Source organism: Xyrauchen texanus, chromosome 5, assembly GCF_025860055.1.
Source record: "Xyrauchen texanus isolate HMW12.3.18 chromosome 5, RBS_HiC_50CHRs, whole genome shotgun sequence".
In the NCBI taxonomy this organism is placed as follows: domain Eukaryota; kingdom Metazoa; phylum Chordata; class Actinopteri; order Cypriniformes; family Catostomidae; genus Xyrauchen; species Xyrauchen texanus.
This window is the reverse complement of record NC_068280.1, coordinates 51129127-51145762: the sequence shown is the minus strand read 5'-3', so window position 1 is coordinate 51145762 and position 16636 is coordinate 51129127. Positions and strand designations below refer to the sequence as shown.

Below are 16636 nucleotides of genomic sequence, written 5' to 3'. Positions count from 1 at the left end.
TGGGGTGCACGGAAATGCAAACAGATAAACACATTTATATAAAACATTATTTTAATAATATTATTTGAGATATATGTCTTTAACTCTTGGACCTTAAGTAAGTGTAATGATTATAATAATTTAAAATGTAATGCATTGCACTACTTTTGAATAAATTTACTTTGTAATCAGATTACACGGGACACTGAAATATACGAGTAATCAGAACACTTGGAATTCGTTTTTTCCATTTAAAAATATCAAGTTTCGATTTTTCCGTTTTTGTTGCGCTCGTTCTGTGTCTCATCTGTCTGTTTGTTGGCAGTGTAAGTCGAATCTTTGATGTTTTACAAGGGAGCGTTCAAACGCAGCAGGTTGTTGCATTTAGACGTCTCATAAATATTTTCTTTGGCTTCTGGGTGTGAGGTTGATGTTTCAGATCAGACCGTCACACCGCCGGCTCGTGCATCTGTTCAACAGCACAAACTCCGACTCAATATTTGAAGGAAACTACACCGCTCCCGTTATAATCACTGCAGCACAACACTTTGAGTATGCACTGTGTTTGTCTGGATTTACATAAAAAAAAAATCTTAAATAAAATGTTAAACAAGATCAAATAACTGAGAATCAAAATTCCCATTAAAGAAAGATTTATGGTTAAATACAAATAAAGCTCTGTGGTCCCGTTTCACATCGGAATGTGGAAGGAAACGGTGAATGAAGCCCACAGCAAATATTATTTTTATCTTTCCACGAAAAAGAGGTTAAAAAAGCATCAGTCAAAAGAAAGAAATAACATTTACTGTCACTCCTTCAGAAGCTGTGCCTGTTTTAGTTTTTTTATTCATGCTGGGCAAAGTATGTAAAATAGTATAGCGTTACTCATTTACATGAACGAATCAAAAAATCTAAAATAGAAAAACGTTTGCTGTATTTACGCTGCTATATAGGCGCAAACATGTCATCATCAGTCCATTGCAGTTAATTCGTCTCTCGTTCTGATTTCAACAGTAAATAATAAATGAATATACTTAAAGAAAAACAAAAATGAGTTTGTGAAAATCTGTTTTACTTTTGTAATAAGTGCACGACACATTTTCAGCAGCATACCTAAAACGGCTTAAGTGCTTAACTTGTTTACAACAAAATATACTTTAATAAATATTTATAATATTTCTGTATATATATATATATATATATATATATACACTGGTTAGACAGACAGACAGACAGACCGACAGATGGATACAGACAGACAGACAGACAGACAGACAGATAGACAGATAGTCAGACAGACAGATAGATAGATGGATGGATACAGACAGACAGACAGATAGATGAATATACAGACAGACAGATAGATGGATGGATACAGACAGACAGACAGACAGACAGATAGACAGACAGATAGATGGATACAGACTGATAGACAGATAGTCAGACAGACAGACAGATAGATGGATGATACAGACAGACAGATAGATGGATGGATACAGACAGACAGACAGATAGATGGATGATACAGACAGACAGATAGAGTAATAGACATACAGCCAGATAGACAGAGAGACAGACAGACAGACAGATAGATATTAGATCTGTCAATATATGTCAATATATGTATTAGAGCGATGAAAATATTTAATTGATGGTATGCTGATTAATTATTAGAATTAATGGCAATGAATCACATACATCAATATTTGCTTAGAAAGCCCTTCAAATAACAAGAATTCAATATATAATGATTAAATAATTATTAATAGCTATATTTAAATTATAAATAAAAATAGATATTATAAAAACATATTTTTACAGATAATTAAAATGCATAACATTATTTGGTATATATATATTATTATTATAATTTGTTTTAATAAACATTGAATATAATTTATTATTCTGTTATTTTCTAACAGATATTTTTTGTCATCTAGGCAGCTTTGATTATGATGGGAACATTTTAGATTTACCACGTCAATCTCTTGTGACGTATATATTTTCAGTGGTCTGGACATGCAGCAAGTTTCTTAATTGAGATGTGTGTCATTTATCTTTTTCTTTTCTGTGTTTATAATTTCAGTGCTTTCAGAAGACTGTTGGGAAAGAAGAAGCCATGCCAGATTCATTGAGCAGTCTCATATTTGCCAATTTTGAACCCGTGTACAAATTCCACGAGGGCTTCCTGAAGGATGTGGAGCAGCGACTGGCCCAATGGTGCGTACTTTACAGAAGTGTGTGTGTGTGTGTGTGTGTGGAAGGCAAGAGTTGATTGTGTCAGAGTGTACGTACAAACTGTGCCAACCAGAAACACTTAAATTAGTGATTTATTTTATTAATTCACTGATGATGAATAAATAACAAAACCAGTTACGCTGCATCAAATCTAAGTGGTTGTTCAGCATTGCATGACTGAAATACCATTATGTTATAACATTGAGGTCTGCAACCCAGGTCGGGTTCGGATTTGTAATTAAAAAAGAAACAGGACAACTTGTTACGCGCACACGCTCTCACTCACGCGCAAACGGACGAGTTAGGGGCTGTTCACACCAAATGTGTTTTTGCACACGTCTGTTCTGTTTTCCCAATGTTTTCCTATATAAACACATGCTGGACGAATGTCTTTGACTGGTGCACCATGTCTCGCTGTTACTTCAGCATCTCGTGCAGGACTGGCACATTTTAAACACTGTGCCAATTTTAAAAGAACTTCAAATTTACAAAAACGCATGTCTAGACTCCTACTTTGCGCTGCATCTAGATTGTTTATAGCACTGGTGTCACGAAGATTCAACGTTCTGAACAAGTTCAGGCTGTGAAGAGGGGACTGTTGCATTGTTTTGTATTATTCCAGATTGTTCTGCACCAAGTGAAGTTTCAGCGCTTAAAATAAGTCAATGCCTTCTGCTGCCGTGCCTTGTTAAATCTGTGTAGGTTTACTGTTTCAGTACTGTTACGAATGTTGCCAATATGCAGTACAGCCTAATGCAACAGTACTTGCCAGGAGAAGAAATTATAAAGATAGTGAGCAATTTTGGGTCGGGTGCGGTCTTATAATCTGACGGTATTGGCCGGGTAGGGTCGAGCCACCTGGTCTTGGGTATGTGTCAGGTTTCATTTTAAGGCCAGTGCAGACCTCTATAATAACACACAACCTGGTGAATCTCTCAACTTTAGAAACTGGAAATTAAGCCTGTTTTTGTACTGTTGTAATTTTTTGCTTATCACATTATTTTCATTACAATTATGTACATTTTTGCTAAGTATTGTGGATAACATTGCACTATATTCACATTACTGACCAACAATATTCATCCATATTTTTATCCTCACTTCATTGCAAATGTGGTTATTTTGCTCAGATAACTTGTGTACTAAATTGAAGCGAGGGCATGAAAAGAAAAGTGTGACTATATGGAAACGTGCCCCATCAGCACACCAACATATTTACATGCACTTTCCTTAATATGGTGAATATAATAGCTTTAAAAAGCAAAATTTTTTTAATCATAAAATATAGATTATTGTAACCGATCCAAGTGTCCGTCATTTCAAAAGAAGAGTCTCGAAATAAGTATGTGTATTTCGGGATTGCTCATATTTCCACGTTATGCTCCAAATCTCAATTTGTTTATTAGGATTTTGGTTACAAAATAAAATGCATCTGTAATTTTATTCATTTTGGACTCTTGGTGTCTGTGCCATTCATAGGGAGGAAAGACTTCAGGTTTTTTTAACATTCTATAAATCATTGTAAAAACTATCGGCCGATTAATTGGTTATTGGTTGACATTATATATATATATATATATATATATATATATATATATATATATATATATATATATATATATATATATATATATATATATATATATAAAATGAAATTTAAAAATTAAATAATGTGACATGAAATACTATGAATCATTAATGTTTTTTACTGTTTCAAGCAAAAATGTGAATAAATTAATAATAAATGAAAAACCTAATAAATTATTTGTAAATGTTTCTGTTTTGCACACAAAACTTAGCGTTAAATTCATAAATATAGTATGTGTGTGTTTGTGTGTGTGCGTGTGTGTGTGTAATGTATGTGTGTGTGTTTGTGTGTGTGCGTGTGTGTGTGTGTGTAATGTATGTGTGTGTGTGTGTGTGTGTGTGTGTGTGTGTGTGTATGTATGTAATGTATGTGTGTGTGTCTGTGTTTGTGAGTGTGTGTCTGTGTGTGTAATGTATGTGTGTTTGTGTATGTATGTGTGTGTACGTATGTGTGTTTGTGTGTGTGTGCGCGTGCACGCGCGCGCGTGTTTGTGTATGTATGTGTGTATGTATGTGTGTACGTATGTGTGTTTGTGTGTGTGTGTGTGTGTGCGCGCGCGCTTGTGTATGTGTGTGTGTTTGTGTATGTATGTGTGTGTGTACGTATGTGTGTTTGTGTGTGCATGTGTGTGTGTGTGTGTGTAATGTATGTGTGTGTGTGTGTGTGTATGTATGTGTGTAATGTATGTTTGTGTGTGTCTGTGTTTGTGAGTGTGTATGTGTATGTATGTAATGTATGTGTGTGTGTGTGTGTGTCTGTGTCTGTGATTGTGTGTGTGTGTGTGTGTGTCTGTGTGTAATGTATGTGTGTTTGTGTATATATGTGTGTGTACGTGTGTGTGTGTGTGTGTGTGTGCGCGCGCGTGTGTGTGTGTAATGTGAGTGTGTGTGTGTGTCTGTGAGTGTGTGTGTGTGTGTGTGTGTGTGTGTGTGTGTGTGTGTGTGTGTGTGTGTGTGTGTGTGTATGTATGTGTGTAATGTATGTGTGTGTGTGTGTCTGTGTTTGTGTGTGTGTGTAATGTGAGTGTGTGTGTGTGTCTGTGAGTGTGTGTGTGTGTGTGTGTGTGTGTATGTATGTGTGTAATGTATGTGTGTGTGTGTGTCTGTGTTTGTGTGTGTGTGTAATGTGAGTGTGTGTGTGTGTCTGTGAGTGTGTGTGTGTGTGTGTGTGTGTGTGTGTGTGTGTGTGTGTGTGTGTGTGTATGTATGTATGTGTGTAATGTATGTGTGTGTGTGTGTCTGTGTTTGTGTGTGTGTGTATGTATGTATATATGTATGTATATCTGGGCCCGCACAAAACAAAACTAATATACCCGTAAAATGAGCTATACATATTTTCTAGACTATATTCTTTTCAATATACCCGTGTGTCCACACTTTTTTGGAGTGAAAGTCATTTGAAATGCTCTTTTTTCAATTACTAATGAAGCTCTTTTGAATGTTCTCCTGTGTTCTGTTTCAAACCCGGTCTTATATTTCCAGCGCGACTGTAATATTTAAACACAGCGTGAGGGGCCGGTTTGAACCTCTGTTCAAAGACTTGAAGATAAATCGAGCTTTTTGTGTTCAGTGGCTGGTGTGACAGCTCCATGTGTTGAAGGAACAGGGGGACGTTCAACTGTGTGATAGATCACGTTGAATTAATTCATTTTGAGGTTTTCAGTAAGGTGCAGAAAGGTTCTACAGCGACATCTTCTGGACAACATGAGCATTTCAGTAAAGGACTTGAAGGAATAGTTCACCAAACATTCTCACTTTTGTCAGTGGAACACAAAGGAGATCATATTTTGAAGATTGTTCAGGCTGTTTTTCTGTGGATGGGGACTATTAAGATAAAAAAGGACATCAAAATGCACTGTACAGACAGTGCTGATACTTACAGGAAATAAAACATAAAATGTTCTTCTGGGTGATCCTGAAAGAAAGTCCGACTGGCATCGACAGAATTAGTAATTAGTCATATTATAAAAACATGGACGTGTGATACATTTCATTCTGTTCTTTGTTCCCAGGGAAGGCAGATCAAACGCTCACATCAAAGGAGACTATCAGCGTGTTGGAGACGTCATGCTGAAGAACATTCAGGGTTTGAAGGTCAGAACATTTACAATAGATCATTCTGTGACGAGATTGATATCACTCATGAAGCTGTGAAATTCTTTATCTAATTCTGTCTTTTATTTTTGAAGAGAAACAAAATGCTGAAAATAAATTAAATATAAAAAACAAAGACAAGACACTGAAAAAAAAACTGAATAAATGTAAAAAAAAAAAAAAAAACAAGAAAGAAGAGATGCTGAAAATAAACAATAGAATAAAATAAAATAAAAGACGAGATGCTGAAAATCAAGTAATTTCTCTGTAAAATATTTTGACTTTGGTGTTGGCCAGATGTTGGCACATGCGCTGGCCATCGACTCAGTGGGCATGTGTCAAACGCATTCATATTCACTCGCGGTCATCTGAAGCTATTGACGGATTCTGACCGATTACTGATAGTTCCAATCACCTGTAGCCGTCACTGTTTCATATCAAGTCATTTCTCTTCAAATGTTTTAACCCTAAAAGAGGCAATAGTGGAAAATGATTTGCCAAAAATCATGTCATGTAACTTTTTATATAATTTGGACTTTTATATCATTTTACTTATAATACAAGTAAAACATGGTCAAAGGAGCGTGCGTTTGTTCGAGCGTGCGTTCATGCATGCGTGTATGAGTGTGTACGTGTGTTTATGCGTGTATGAGTGCGAGCGTTTGTTCGAGCGTGCGTGCGTGTATGAGTGTGTGCGTGTTTATGTGTTTGTGCGAGCATGCGTTTGTGTGTGCGTGCGTTTGTACGAGCGTGCGTTTGTGTGTGCGAGCGTGCGTGCGTTTGTACGAGCGTGCGTGCTTGTGTTTGTACGTGTTTGTGCGTGCATGCGAGCGTGCGGACTTGAGTGCGGTTGTGCGTTTGTGCATGAATGCGTGTGTTTGTGCATGTGTTTGTGCGTGCATGCATGAGTGCCTGTGTTTGTGCGTGCATGCATGAGTGCCTGTGTTTGTGCATGCGTGCATGAGTGTGTGCGTTTGTACGAGCGTGCGTTTGTGTGTGCGAGCGTGCGTGCGTTTGTACGAGCGTGCGTGCTTGTGTTTGTACGTGTTTGTGCGTGCATGCGAGCGTGCGGACTTGAGTGCGGTTGTGCGTTTGTGCATGAATGCGTGTGTTTGTGCATGTGTTTGTGCGTGCATGCATGAGTGCCTGTGTTTGTGCGTGCATGCATGAGTGCGTGTGTTTGTGCATGCGTGCATGAGTGTGTGCGTTTGTGCGTGCATAAGTGCTTTCGTGAGTGTGTGCGTTTGTGCGTGCGTGCAGGAGTGCGTGCGTGAGTGCATGCATGAGTGCGTGCGCGTTTGTGCGTGCATGAGTGCGTGCATGAGTGTGTGCGTTTGTGCGTGCATAAGTGCTTTCGTGAGTGCGTGCGTGAGTGTGTGCGTTTGTGCGTGCGTGCAGGAGTGCATGTGTGAGTGCATGCATGAGTGCGTGCGCGTTTGTGCGTGCATGAGTGTGTGCGTGCGTGCGTGCATGAGTGCGTGCGTGTATGAGTGCATGCGTGCGTGTATGAGTGCATGCGTGCGTGTATGAGTGCATGCGTGTGTGTATGAGTGCGTGTATGTATGAGTGCATGCGTGTATGTATGAGTGCATGCGTGTATGTATGAGTGCATGCGTGTATGTATGAGTGCATGCGTGTATGTATGAGTGCATGCGTGTATGTATGAGTGCGTGTATGTATGAGTGCATGCGTGTATGTATGAGTGCGTGTATGTATGAGTGCATGCGTGTATGTATGAGTGCGTGTATGTATGAGTGCGTGTATGTATGAGTGCATGGGTGTATGTATGAGTGCGTGTATGTATGAGTGCGTGTATGTATGAGTGCATGGGTGTATGTATGAGTGCGTGTATGTATGAGTGCATGCGTGTATGTATGAGTGCGTGTATGTATGAGTGCGTGTATGTATGAGTGCATGCGTGTATGTATGAGTGCATGCATGTATGAGTGCATGCGTGTATGTATGAGTGCGTGTATGTATGAGTGCGTGTATGTATGAGTGCATGCGTGTATGTATGAGTGCGTGCGAGTATGTTGGACATAACTGGAAATAAAATCAACAGTGATGACGTTGCGAGGTATATCAGTTGTGTGCTGAGTTACAATTAAAAATGCAAAAGATTGAAAAAAGAGAAGGATTAGAGTGATCAATATATTATTTACAATTTACTGCCGTTGCCTTAATATGTAATCATTTAATCCAAAAAAGTAACTGTAGTCTGATTACGAATATTTTAAAATGGAATTGAATCCAATTAAAGTACTTGATATTTGTAATCTGATTACGTAATCCAGATTACATACAATCTGTTACTACCCAGCACTGTGTAACAAAACTAAGGAAAGTTTAGCTTTAAGATTGCATGTATGACATGCGTAAGTGTAATATTGTTGATTCAACCCCTTTTCTTCCCTTAATCTGGCAACGTATCTCAGGGGAAACTATTAAGTCTACTAAATTATTGTATGCAATATGGTTTGGTGAGAAACAAACCGAAAACTAATGTATTAAGCGAATCTCTTTACCTATCGTTGATCTCCTGTGCACGTTCAGGTGTCTGCACGCGAGCTTTAGAGCTCTTTACGCAAGAGCAACTGTAGTTACACTGCCACTCGTGAGGTGGGGCGTTCAAGCGAAAAATGGTTTGTTTTGCTTCAATGGGACCACCAGCGATATTATCAACAGAAGACACAACACAGCTGCAGACAAACCAGAGAATAAAACTTACAGAACATGTAAGAACTGGAGAGTTTGTAGTGGAGGAATAGATGCATTTCTGTGCCCAGCCTTTTTTTTTGTCCTCAATCAAACAGAGAGATTGGAAATCTCCAATACATTCTTATGAATCGTGAAGCGTGTGAGCTAGCAACAGTAACCAATGTGTGCAGAGCTTAACAAAGGTTGAAATAACTCAATAAATTCGCTCTTTCTCAGTTGCTGACAGCACATCTTCGGAAACATTCGGAGGCGTTGCTGGAGCTCGAGAAAACTTGTCACTCTTCCAGGAAGCTTGAAGGACTTTGCCGAGACTTTGAGCTGCAGAAGGTCTGTTATCTGCCGCTCAACATCTTCTTCCTGCGGCCGCTGCATCGGCTCCTGCACTACAAACAGATCCTGGAGCGACTGTGCAAACATTACCCACCGACACACGACGACTTCAGAGACTCGCGAGGTACGAGAACAGACCGCTGCGTCTTTTATCATAAGGAATAGTTCACCCAATTGTCTTCGACGAGACGTCCTTCTAATCCATTTGTCTTTTGTTTGTTTTCCAGCTGCACTCGCTGATATTTCCGAGATGGTCGTGCAGCTCCATGGCACCCTCATTAAGATGGAGAACTTCCAGAAACTTCTTGAACTTAAGAAGGATCTCGTTGGCTTTGACAGTCTTGCTGCTCCTGGACGGGTTAGTTTTCATGGACTTTAACATCGCAATAGAAGATCTGTTGTAGTAGGTCCAAGCGATTAGAAGTGCTCAAGAATACACAAGATTCGTGTGTCTCTCGTTGACCTGGTTTGGTTTGTTTTGCAGGAGTTTATCAGGCTCGGGTGTCTCAGTAAACTCTCTGGAAAAGGTCTACAGCAGAGAATGTTCTTTCTGGTAAGAGCCGCTCGCGGTCACCAGCCGTGTTTGCTGAAACGTTTTACAAGGAATTTGTGTTACATAATCAGATTAGATTCTGGAAGTAAATTAAAGTAATCTGTTACTTTTTGAATTGACGCCATATTAGGCCATTTGCACCAAATGTGTGTTTTGTTGTTTTTTCCCTCATTTATTTTTTATGTAAATGTGTTAGACAGATTTCTCAGACAGTTGCACAGCTGCACGTCTTTTTAGCTTCTCTGCGTCTTTTCTTTTATGTTTTTTTCTTTTGTCTATTTTTTTTCCAGCATCTTGCCTTTTTTTTTGGTTTTCTTTTCTGTTTTTTTTTTTATTTTTTACAGTATCTCATCTTTTCTTTGTTTTGTTTTATCTTTTTAGATATATATATATATATATAGTTTATTTATTTTATTTATTTTTTTGTACATTTCAGCATCTCGTTTTTAGCTTTTTTCTTTCCTTTCCATTTGAAAGTTTTTCTGTTTTTTTTTTTTGTTTTTTTCTCTTTTGTCTATTTCAATTTTTTTCTGCATTTTGTCCTTTTTCATTTTTCTGTTGTTTTATTCAGCATCATCTTTTCTTTGTTTCAGTTTTATCTTCTTTTTTTCTTTTTTCTCTATTTATTTCAGTTATTTAAGCATCTCATTTTTTCTTTTTATCTTCCTTTTTGTTTTGTTGTATTTTTATTTGTTGCATCTTTTTTTTTCTTAAAATTAGCAAATTTTTTCAGCATCTCATCTTTTTTCTGTTTTTTAGCATCTCGTCTTCTCTTAGTTTTTTATTTTTTTTAATCTTTTTTTGTTTGATATTTTTCGTTTCTTTAAACATCTTGTTTTTCTCTTCTGTTTTTTCAGACTTTTTCATTTCGTCAGCATCACATTTTTTTGTAATTTTTTTTTTTCAATTTTATTTTATCTTGCTTCTTTTTCATATATTTTTCTATATATATATTAGGGCTGTTAATCGCTAATTTTTTTTTATCAAATTAATTACATGGTGTCCCGATTAATTTATCGCAATTAATCGCATATACAAATATATGCTGAGAAAGCCCCTCATATAAATATAATTCAATATATAATGATGAAATAATGATACATAGTTATCTTTTAAATATTTAAAAAGGATATATATATATATATATATATATATATATATATAAATATATTCAGATAATTAAAATGCATTACATTCCTGTAGCAGAAGAGTTCATCATTGATAAGACAATATAAAAAGTTGCTTTAGAATACAATATATTGTTTATTACCATATTATTGATCATCAGTCAATCATGTCACAGTTCACAACAATCCATTTCACAAGTGAATTTGTCAATCATTTGGAGATTTATTATGAGGGCTTGTTTAAGGTCCCGTCAATGTACACCTACGTCAGACATGCTTGTGTTGCATCTCTGGTGTGTTGCGTCATAAACATAAATCAATAGCCTTAATATATTTATATATATTTAGCATTTTGTCTTTCTTTTTTTTAAGTGTCACATCTTTTTTTTTTCAATAGGCTGCTGTTTTTTCTTTCTAATGACTTTCTATCAGGGTGAAAAATAGCAAAAAAATACTACATTGACGCTTGCAACCCCGAAGATAAAGAGCATCAGCTGGTTAGAAAAAGTAATGTAAAAGTAACTTGTTAAGTACCTTGTAAGGTTTATTGTTACTAAACAACTATCAGTAAATCCAGCTTTAATTTCCCTGAAAACTGTAAATACTGCAGCATTAAAAATAATCTTCAGATTGTTTGAGAGGCCCGTCCAGCCCGGCACAACAACACTGTCTCAAATGACGTGAGTTAGGGGCGGGACTATCTGTTTAGATGACCAATGGCAGATGAAGGGAGTGTTTAGGAAATCTGTTTGTAAACAATCATTATTTTGTAATTCCGTTTTGTGCCACTAGTAGCACAGAAATGACACGCCGTTTTAGATATGAAATGCAACAATTCTGTTTTCTTGCTTTGGTTGCAGTTCAATGACGTGTTGATGTACACGAGTCGAGGAATGACGCCATCCAATCAGTTCAAAGTGCACGGACAACTTTCCCTCTATGGAATGTCGGTGGGTAATCAGTCCCAATTGAAATAAGGCAGTAAACTTTCTTTCTATTCTAAAGACTTGAACAGATATAATTTGCATTTCATTGACAATAACTCGAACTGTTTGTTTTGGATGTAACAAAACGTCCCCTATCTGTAGTTAGTAATTGCCCATTGGACTAATTAGACTTAAAGCACTTCTTTGCATATAATTATAAGCCATAAATCGATCATTTTTAATACTTGGCACAAAAAGCAAAAGGATAATGTTTTTGTAGAGCTTTACCTTAAAGGTGATGTATAACTATGTCGGTATATTTCTTGCTAACTGTTGGGTTAATCTATCATCTGTCTGTCTTTCTGCAGATTCGTGAGAGTGAAGATGAATGGGGCGTCCCTCATTCATTCACTCTGTCTGGACAGCGACAGTCTGTCGTCGTGGCCGCCAGGTAAACTGACCATCAGCGTTACGGAGAAATTCACACGTCCAGAGTTTTAACTGGTCAATTACTACAGGGACAACTGACCATACACCTGTCATTAAACTAGTTTCCATCCACTTTTTGCACTGTTATCGACAAAGTGAAAATGCGTTAAAGTATTTGCGAAATTTGCACTTCTGCCTGTTTCCGTTCAGATGGCCTTTAATCGATACAAAAGGCAATTAAATGCGCCAAACAATATAATTTTTTTCATTTGGTAATTAATTTAATTTAATACTGGAAATTATGCCACCAAAAGTATGGTGTGGAAAAGCAACTTTAATAAATAAACGGATGTCTACCGCAATAAATTAATCGTAAAGAATGGCCATTCATTTGTTCTCCTTGCACTTGTCGATGACCGGTGCATGATACAAGATATTTGTGTTGGCACCAGGGCTGGACTGGTAATCTGGCATACCAGGCATTTTCCCGATGGGCCAACGCACTTTGGGGCCGATCAGGAACAGACTGTCCATCGGGAGAACGGAGCGGGCCGCGCTAAGCAAAAATGAGCCGGCATGTTATGCAGAATGGACCACAGAACGGCGCTGCGATATGCAGAAAAGGACCGCAAACGCCAACAACTATTGGCCCACCCCCTCAACAATTGGGCCAGTTGCCATGTAAAATCAGGGGCCGGTTGCTCTTCCCAGTCCAGCCCTGGTTGGCACTCCTAGAAGTGTCATGACGCAGATGTGTTTGCAGCATCAGATGCCGTTAAGACCAATCCATAACAGCGCGAGTAATGCTTCACATACAATAAATTGGTTTTCACGGACGTATAACTTGTCGTCACAATTAACAGGCTAACGATTGGGGTGAATTCTGTCATGTGACACTACATTTTTGAGTTAATGCCTATTTTCTCGATAAAAAGTGTTTCCAAACCAGTTTTTCAGGACATTCAAAGTATCGACATAGAGTTTATGCGCTAGATTTAAACGGAAATATATTATGTCGACACTAGTGAACTTTTAGTGATAATTTGCATTTCCATCAGTTATATTGGTAAACTTTAAGAGGTTTAAAGATATGTCCGACTGTTCACATTAAGACCAGAAATGTGTATTAAAAAAGTAAATAAGTTTAATAGGTTTCATTTTCTCATTTCACAGTTCGGCGTCTGAGATGGAGAAGTGGGTGGAGGACATCAAGATGGCCATTGAACTGGCAGACAAATGCAACGATCCCTCATCTGAACTCCTGTCCAGTAGTTTCACTAACAGCAGTAAGTTGTGATTTTATTCTCATGTCTGAATGAAGCACCTGATATTACTGAACTTGGGGGGGAAAAAAAAAAAAAAATTGTTTCAGATAAATGTGGTTCAGTTCTTTGAATGTTGCTGTTTGTTTGGCATATGTGATGAATGATTTGTTTACAATGTGATATTAATCATTTCATGTTGCATAATGTAAAAATGTGTTTGCACGGTCTATAAGCATCACCTTTCACAGGGTTCCAGTGCAGCTATAAAACAGTGCTTTTTTCTTTAACACATGTCTCTATCCTTTAGACATACTATACGTCATTGTGATGAACTATTTACCCACTGTTCAGATATTGTGACCGGTTTCATGTATCTGATTTAAATGTTTAGTTTTGCTCATTGCCATCATGAAAGACCTCTCTCGTCCATCTTACATTAAAGGACTTCAAAGCTTTAGCTCCTAATTTATAATGAATGTTGCAATTGTCTATTATTTTCTAATTAATAACAGTCACGCCTCTTTCAAAAAAGTAGTCGCAGATGGTATCAGATGGTAATACCATTGTCCCTCGATATGTACCCTGGTACTGAATGACTACCATAACCGTGTGCCATGGTATATAATTGTAAAGTGGTTAATGGGCAAGGAGGAGGCGAGAACCAGGCAATATAAATAATAGTTTTAATAATAAACTGAACGAAAAACACACCAACATAAACACAGAGCAGCTCCATGCCATTCTCTCTCTCTCTCTCGAACCGTCGTCACCGCCGCCTTTATCCTCGTGCGCCCCTCGTGCGTTGTTCCAGCCCGGCCCCGCCCTCCTCCGCTCTATAATAATACTTTAAAGCACTTCAAAGAATACCATGAGTATGATGGTACAATGTCCAAAGGCCATGGATCACAATGCAGTTACATCCGAAAACCATAGTTTTTCAATGGTACATTTTCAAAAGCCATGGTTACTATGGAATATTACAATGGTATAATGTCCAAAAAATTATCTGGTAGATTTCCAAAATCCATGGTTTACAATGATACAATATTAAAAAACATGTTTTTTCAATGGTACAATTCTAGAAACCATGGTTTACAATGCAGTTATGTCCTGAAGCCGTTGTGTACTGTGGTATATGTCAAAAAAGCCAAGGTTTTACGATTGTACCCTATCCGTGTTTTTTTTTTTTTTTTTACATATACCATAGTAAACAATGGCTTTAGGACATTTACCATTGGAAAAACTATGGTTTAGAATGGTAATGTATTAAAGAACATCGTTTTTCAATGGTAAATGTTCTAAAGCCATTGTTTACTATGGTATATGTAAAAAAAAAACATGGTTTTACAATGGTACCATATCTGAAAGAAAACATGTTTTTCTCTGGTACATGTCCATAATCCACGGTTTAGCATGATACGTGGCCATAATCCACGGTTTACCTACGTGTCCATAATCTATGGTTTACCGTGGTACGTGTCCACAATCCACGGTTTACCTTGTTACGTGTCCATAATCTATGGTTTACCATTGTTCGTGGCCATAATCCACGGTTTACCATGGCATGTGTCCATAATCCACGGTTTACCGTGGCACGTGGCCATAATCCACGGTTTACCATGGCATGTGTCCATAATCCACGGTTTACCATGGCATGTGTCCATAATCCACGGTTTACCGTGGCACGTGGCCATAATCCACGGTTTACCATAATCCACGGTTTACCATGGTACGTGGCCATAATCCACAGTTTACCATAATCCACGGTTTACCGTGGCACGTGGCCATAATCCACGGTTTACCATAATCCACGGTTTACCGTGGCACGTGGCCATAATCCACGGTTTACCATAATCCACGGTTTACCGTGGCACGTGGCCATAATCCACGGTTTACCATAATCCACGGTTTACCGTGGCACGTGTCCATAATCCACGGTTTACCGTGGTACGTGGCCATAATCCACGGTTTACCGTGGCACGTGGCCATAATCCACGGTTTACCATAATCCACGGTTTACCGTGGCACGTGGCCATAATCCACGGTTTACCGTGGCACGTGTCCATAATCCATGGTTTACCGTGGTACGTGGCCATAATCCACGGTTTACCATAATCCACGGTTTACCGTGGCACGTGGCCATAATCGACGGTTTACAATGGTACTGTATTAAAAAAAATAATAATTCTCTAGTACATTTCCAAAAACCCTGGTTTACAATGTTACCATATTACTGTGTTATTTTTCATTGGTAATTTTCCATAAACCATGGTACATGTTTACACACTGTGGTTTTTCTGTGGCACATGTCCAAAAAAGCATGATATTTTCATGGCACATGTCCAAAAGCCAAATGGCGGAACAATGGTACTTTTCGGTAGATTGCAAACTTTGATTGTGTTCTTGTTAAATGACCCTTCTTTCCAAATTTCCCAGAATGCTCTGATGAATCTAGCGCCGACCAGGAATCAGAAGATGACTTGAGTGCCTCACGGACCTCGCTCGAGCGGCAGGCACCTCACCGTGGTAATACCACGGTTCACGTGTGCTGGCATCGCAACACCAGCGTATCCATGGTGGATTTTAGCGTAGCTTTAGAGGTACCGGAGCATAGTTGTCGTTTTGTCACTGAGAGTGTCTTAGTGTTAGCCTTATGTGTCTTACCTCAGTTTCTCCTCTGTGTTTGTGTTTAACACTCTCTCTCTCTCTCTCTCTTGTCCTATGAATGCGTTTTTTCAGTTTTCAGAGGCTTGTTGACTTCCTCTTCCCTGCTGTCATCTGGTTTCCTTTCAATGTTCTCTCTTCTTCAGATTGTTGAATCGTGACTTCCTCCTAATTCAAAATCTGTCCAGACTCCCTTTTAAACCCATTCTTGTTTATGTCTCCTGTGACTCTCTCTGTGTTCTTGTCTGTTTTAACCCTGCTGTGCTAGAGGACTCAAGTCCAGTCAGAATCTCAGAGGTTCCCATTGCGGCCCCTCTCAGGGCTCAGGGGCCGGTGGCCCTCTCTCTGGTGTGTTGGTATCGTGCCCAAAGCCTTTCCTTTAGTGAAACCCGCCGGAGTAGAGAGGTAAAACAGCAGTAAACTTGCACTGACTGGTTTGTGATGATTAGTTTAAAGCATTATTTGACCCACAACATTTCAAGTCTTTCACGAAGTTAATATGCAAAATCTCAGCAGGTAGGATTTACTCATGAACCTGAACCTGTCTAGGCTTCATTAATGTTTTTGACTATAGAAATTGGCAATGCCGCATGATATTTTCACTTATGAAATTGTTTCCAACTTTAAAAATCTGATAGCTGCTTCGTGAAGGGGTCCTGATCACTCTGTCAAGGTGTATTTTGTGATAACGATTGACTGACTCTTCATTATCCCGCTCCTTATCTG

At 38.3% G+C, this 16636-nt stretch overlaps 1 protein-coding gene across 3 annotated transcripts in view; it reads left to right on the top strand.

Moving 5' to 3' along the window:
- Positions 1 to 16636, top strand: part of farp1 (FERM, RhoGEF (ARHGEF) and pleckstrin domain protein 1 (chondrocyte-derived)) — a 96814-nt gene that overhangs the window by 76398 nt on the left and 3780 nt on the right. For all 3 annotated transcript variants that reach the window (XM_052127084.1, XM_052127083.1, XM_052127082.1), the window contains exons 16-24: positions 2066 to 2199; positions 5817 to 5898; positions 8833 to 9070; positions 9174 to 9304; positions 9431 to 9499; positions 11487 to 11576; positions 11921 to 12003; positions 13155 to 13267; positions 15683 to 15846. In XM_052127084.1, the coding sequence (XP_051983044.1) occupies positions 2066 to 2199; positions 5817 to 5898; positions 8833 to 9070; positions 9174 to 9304; positions 9431 to 9499; positions 11487 to 11576; positions 11921 to 12003; positions 13155 to 13267; positions 15683 to 15846 (1104 nt within the window). The remainder of the gene's footprint in view (positions 1 to 2065; positions 2200 to 5816; positions 5899 to 8832; positions 9071 to 9173; positions 9305 to 9430; positions 9500 to 11486; positions 11577 to 11920; positions 12004 to 13154; positions 13268 to 15682; positions 15847 to 16636) is intronic.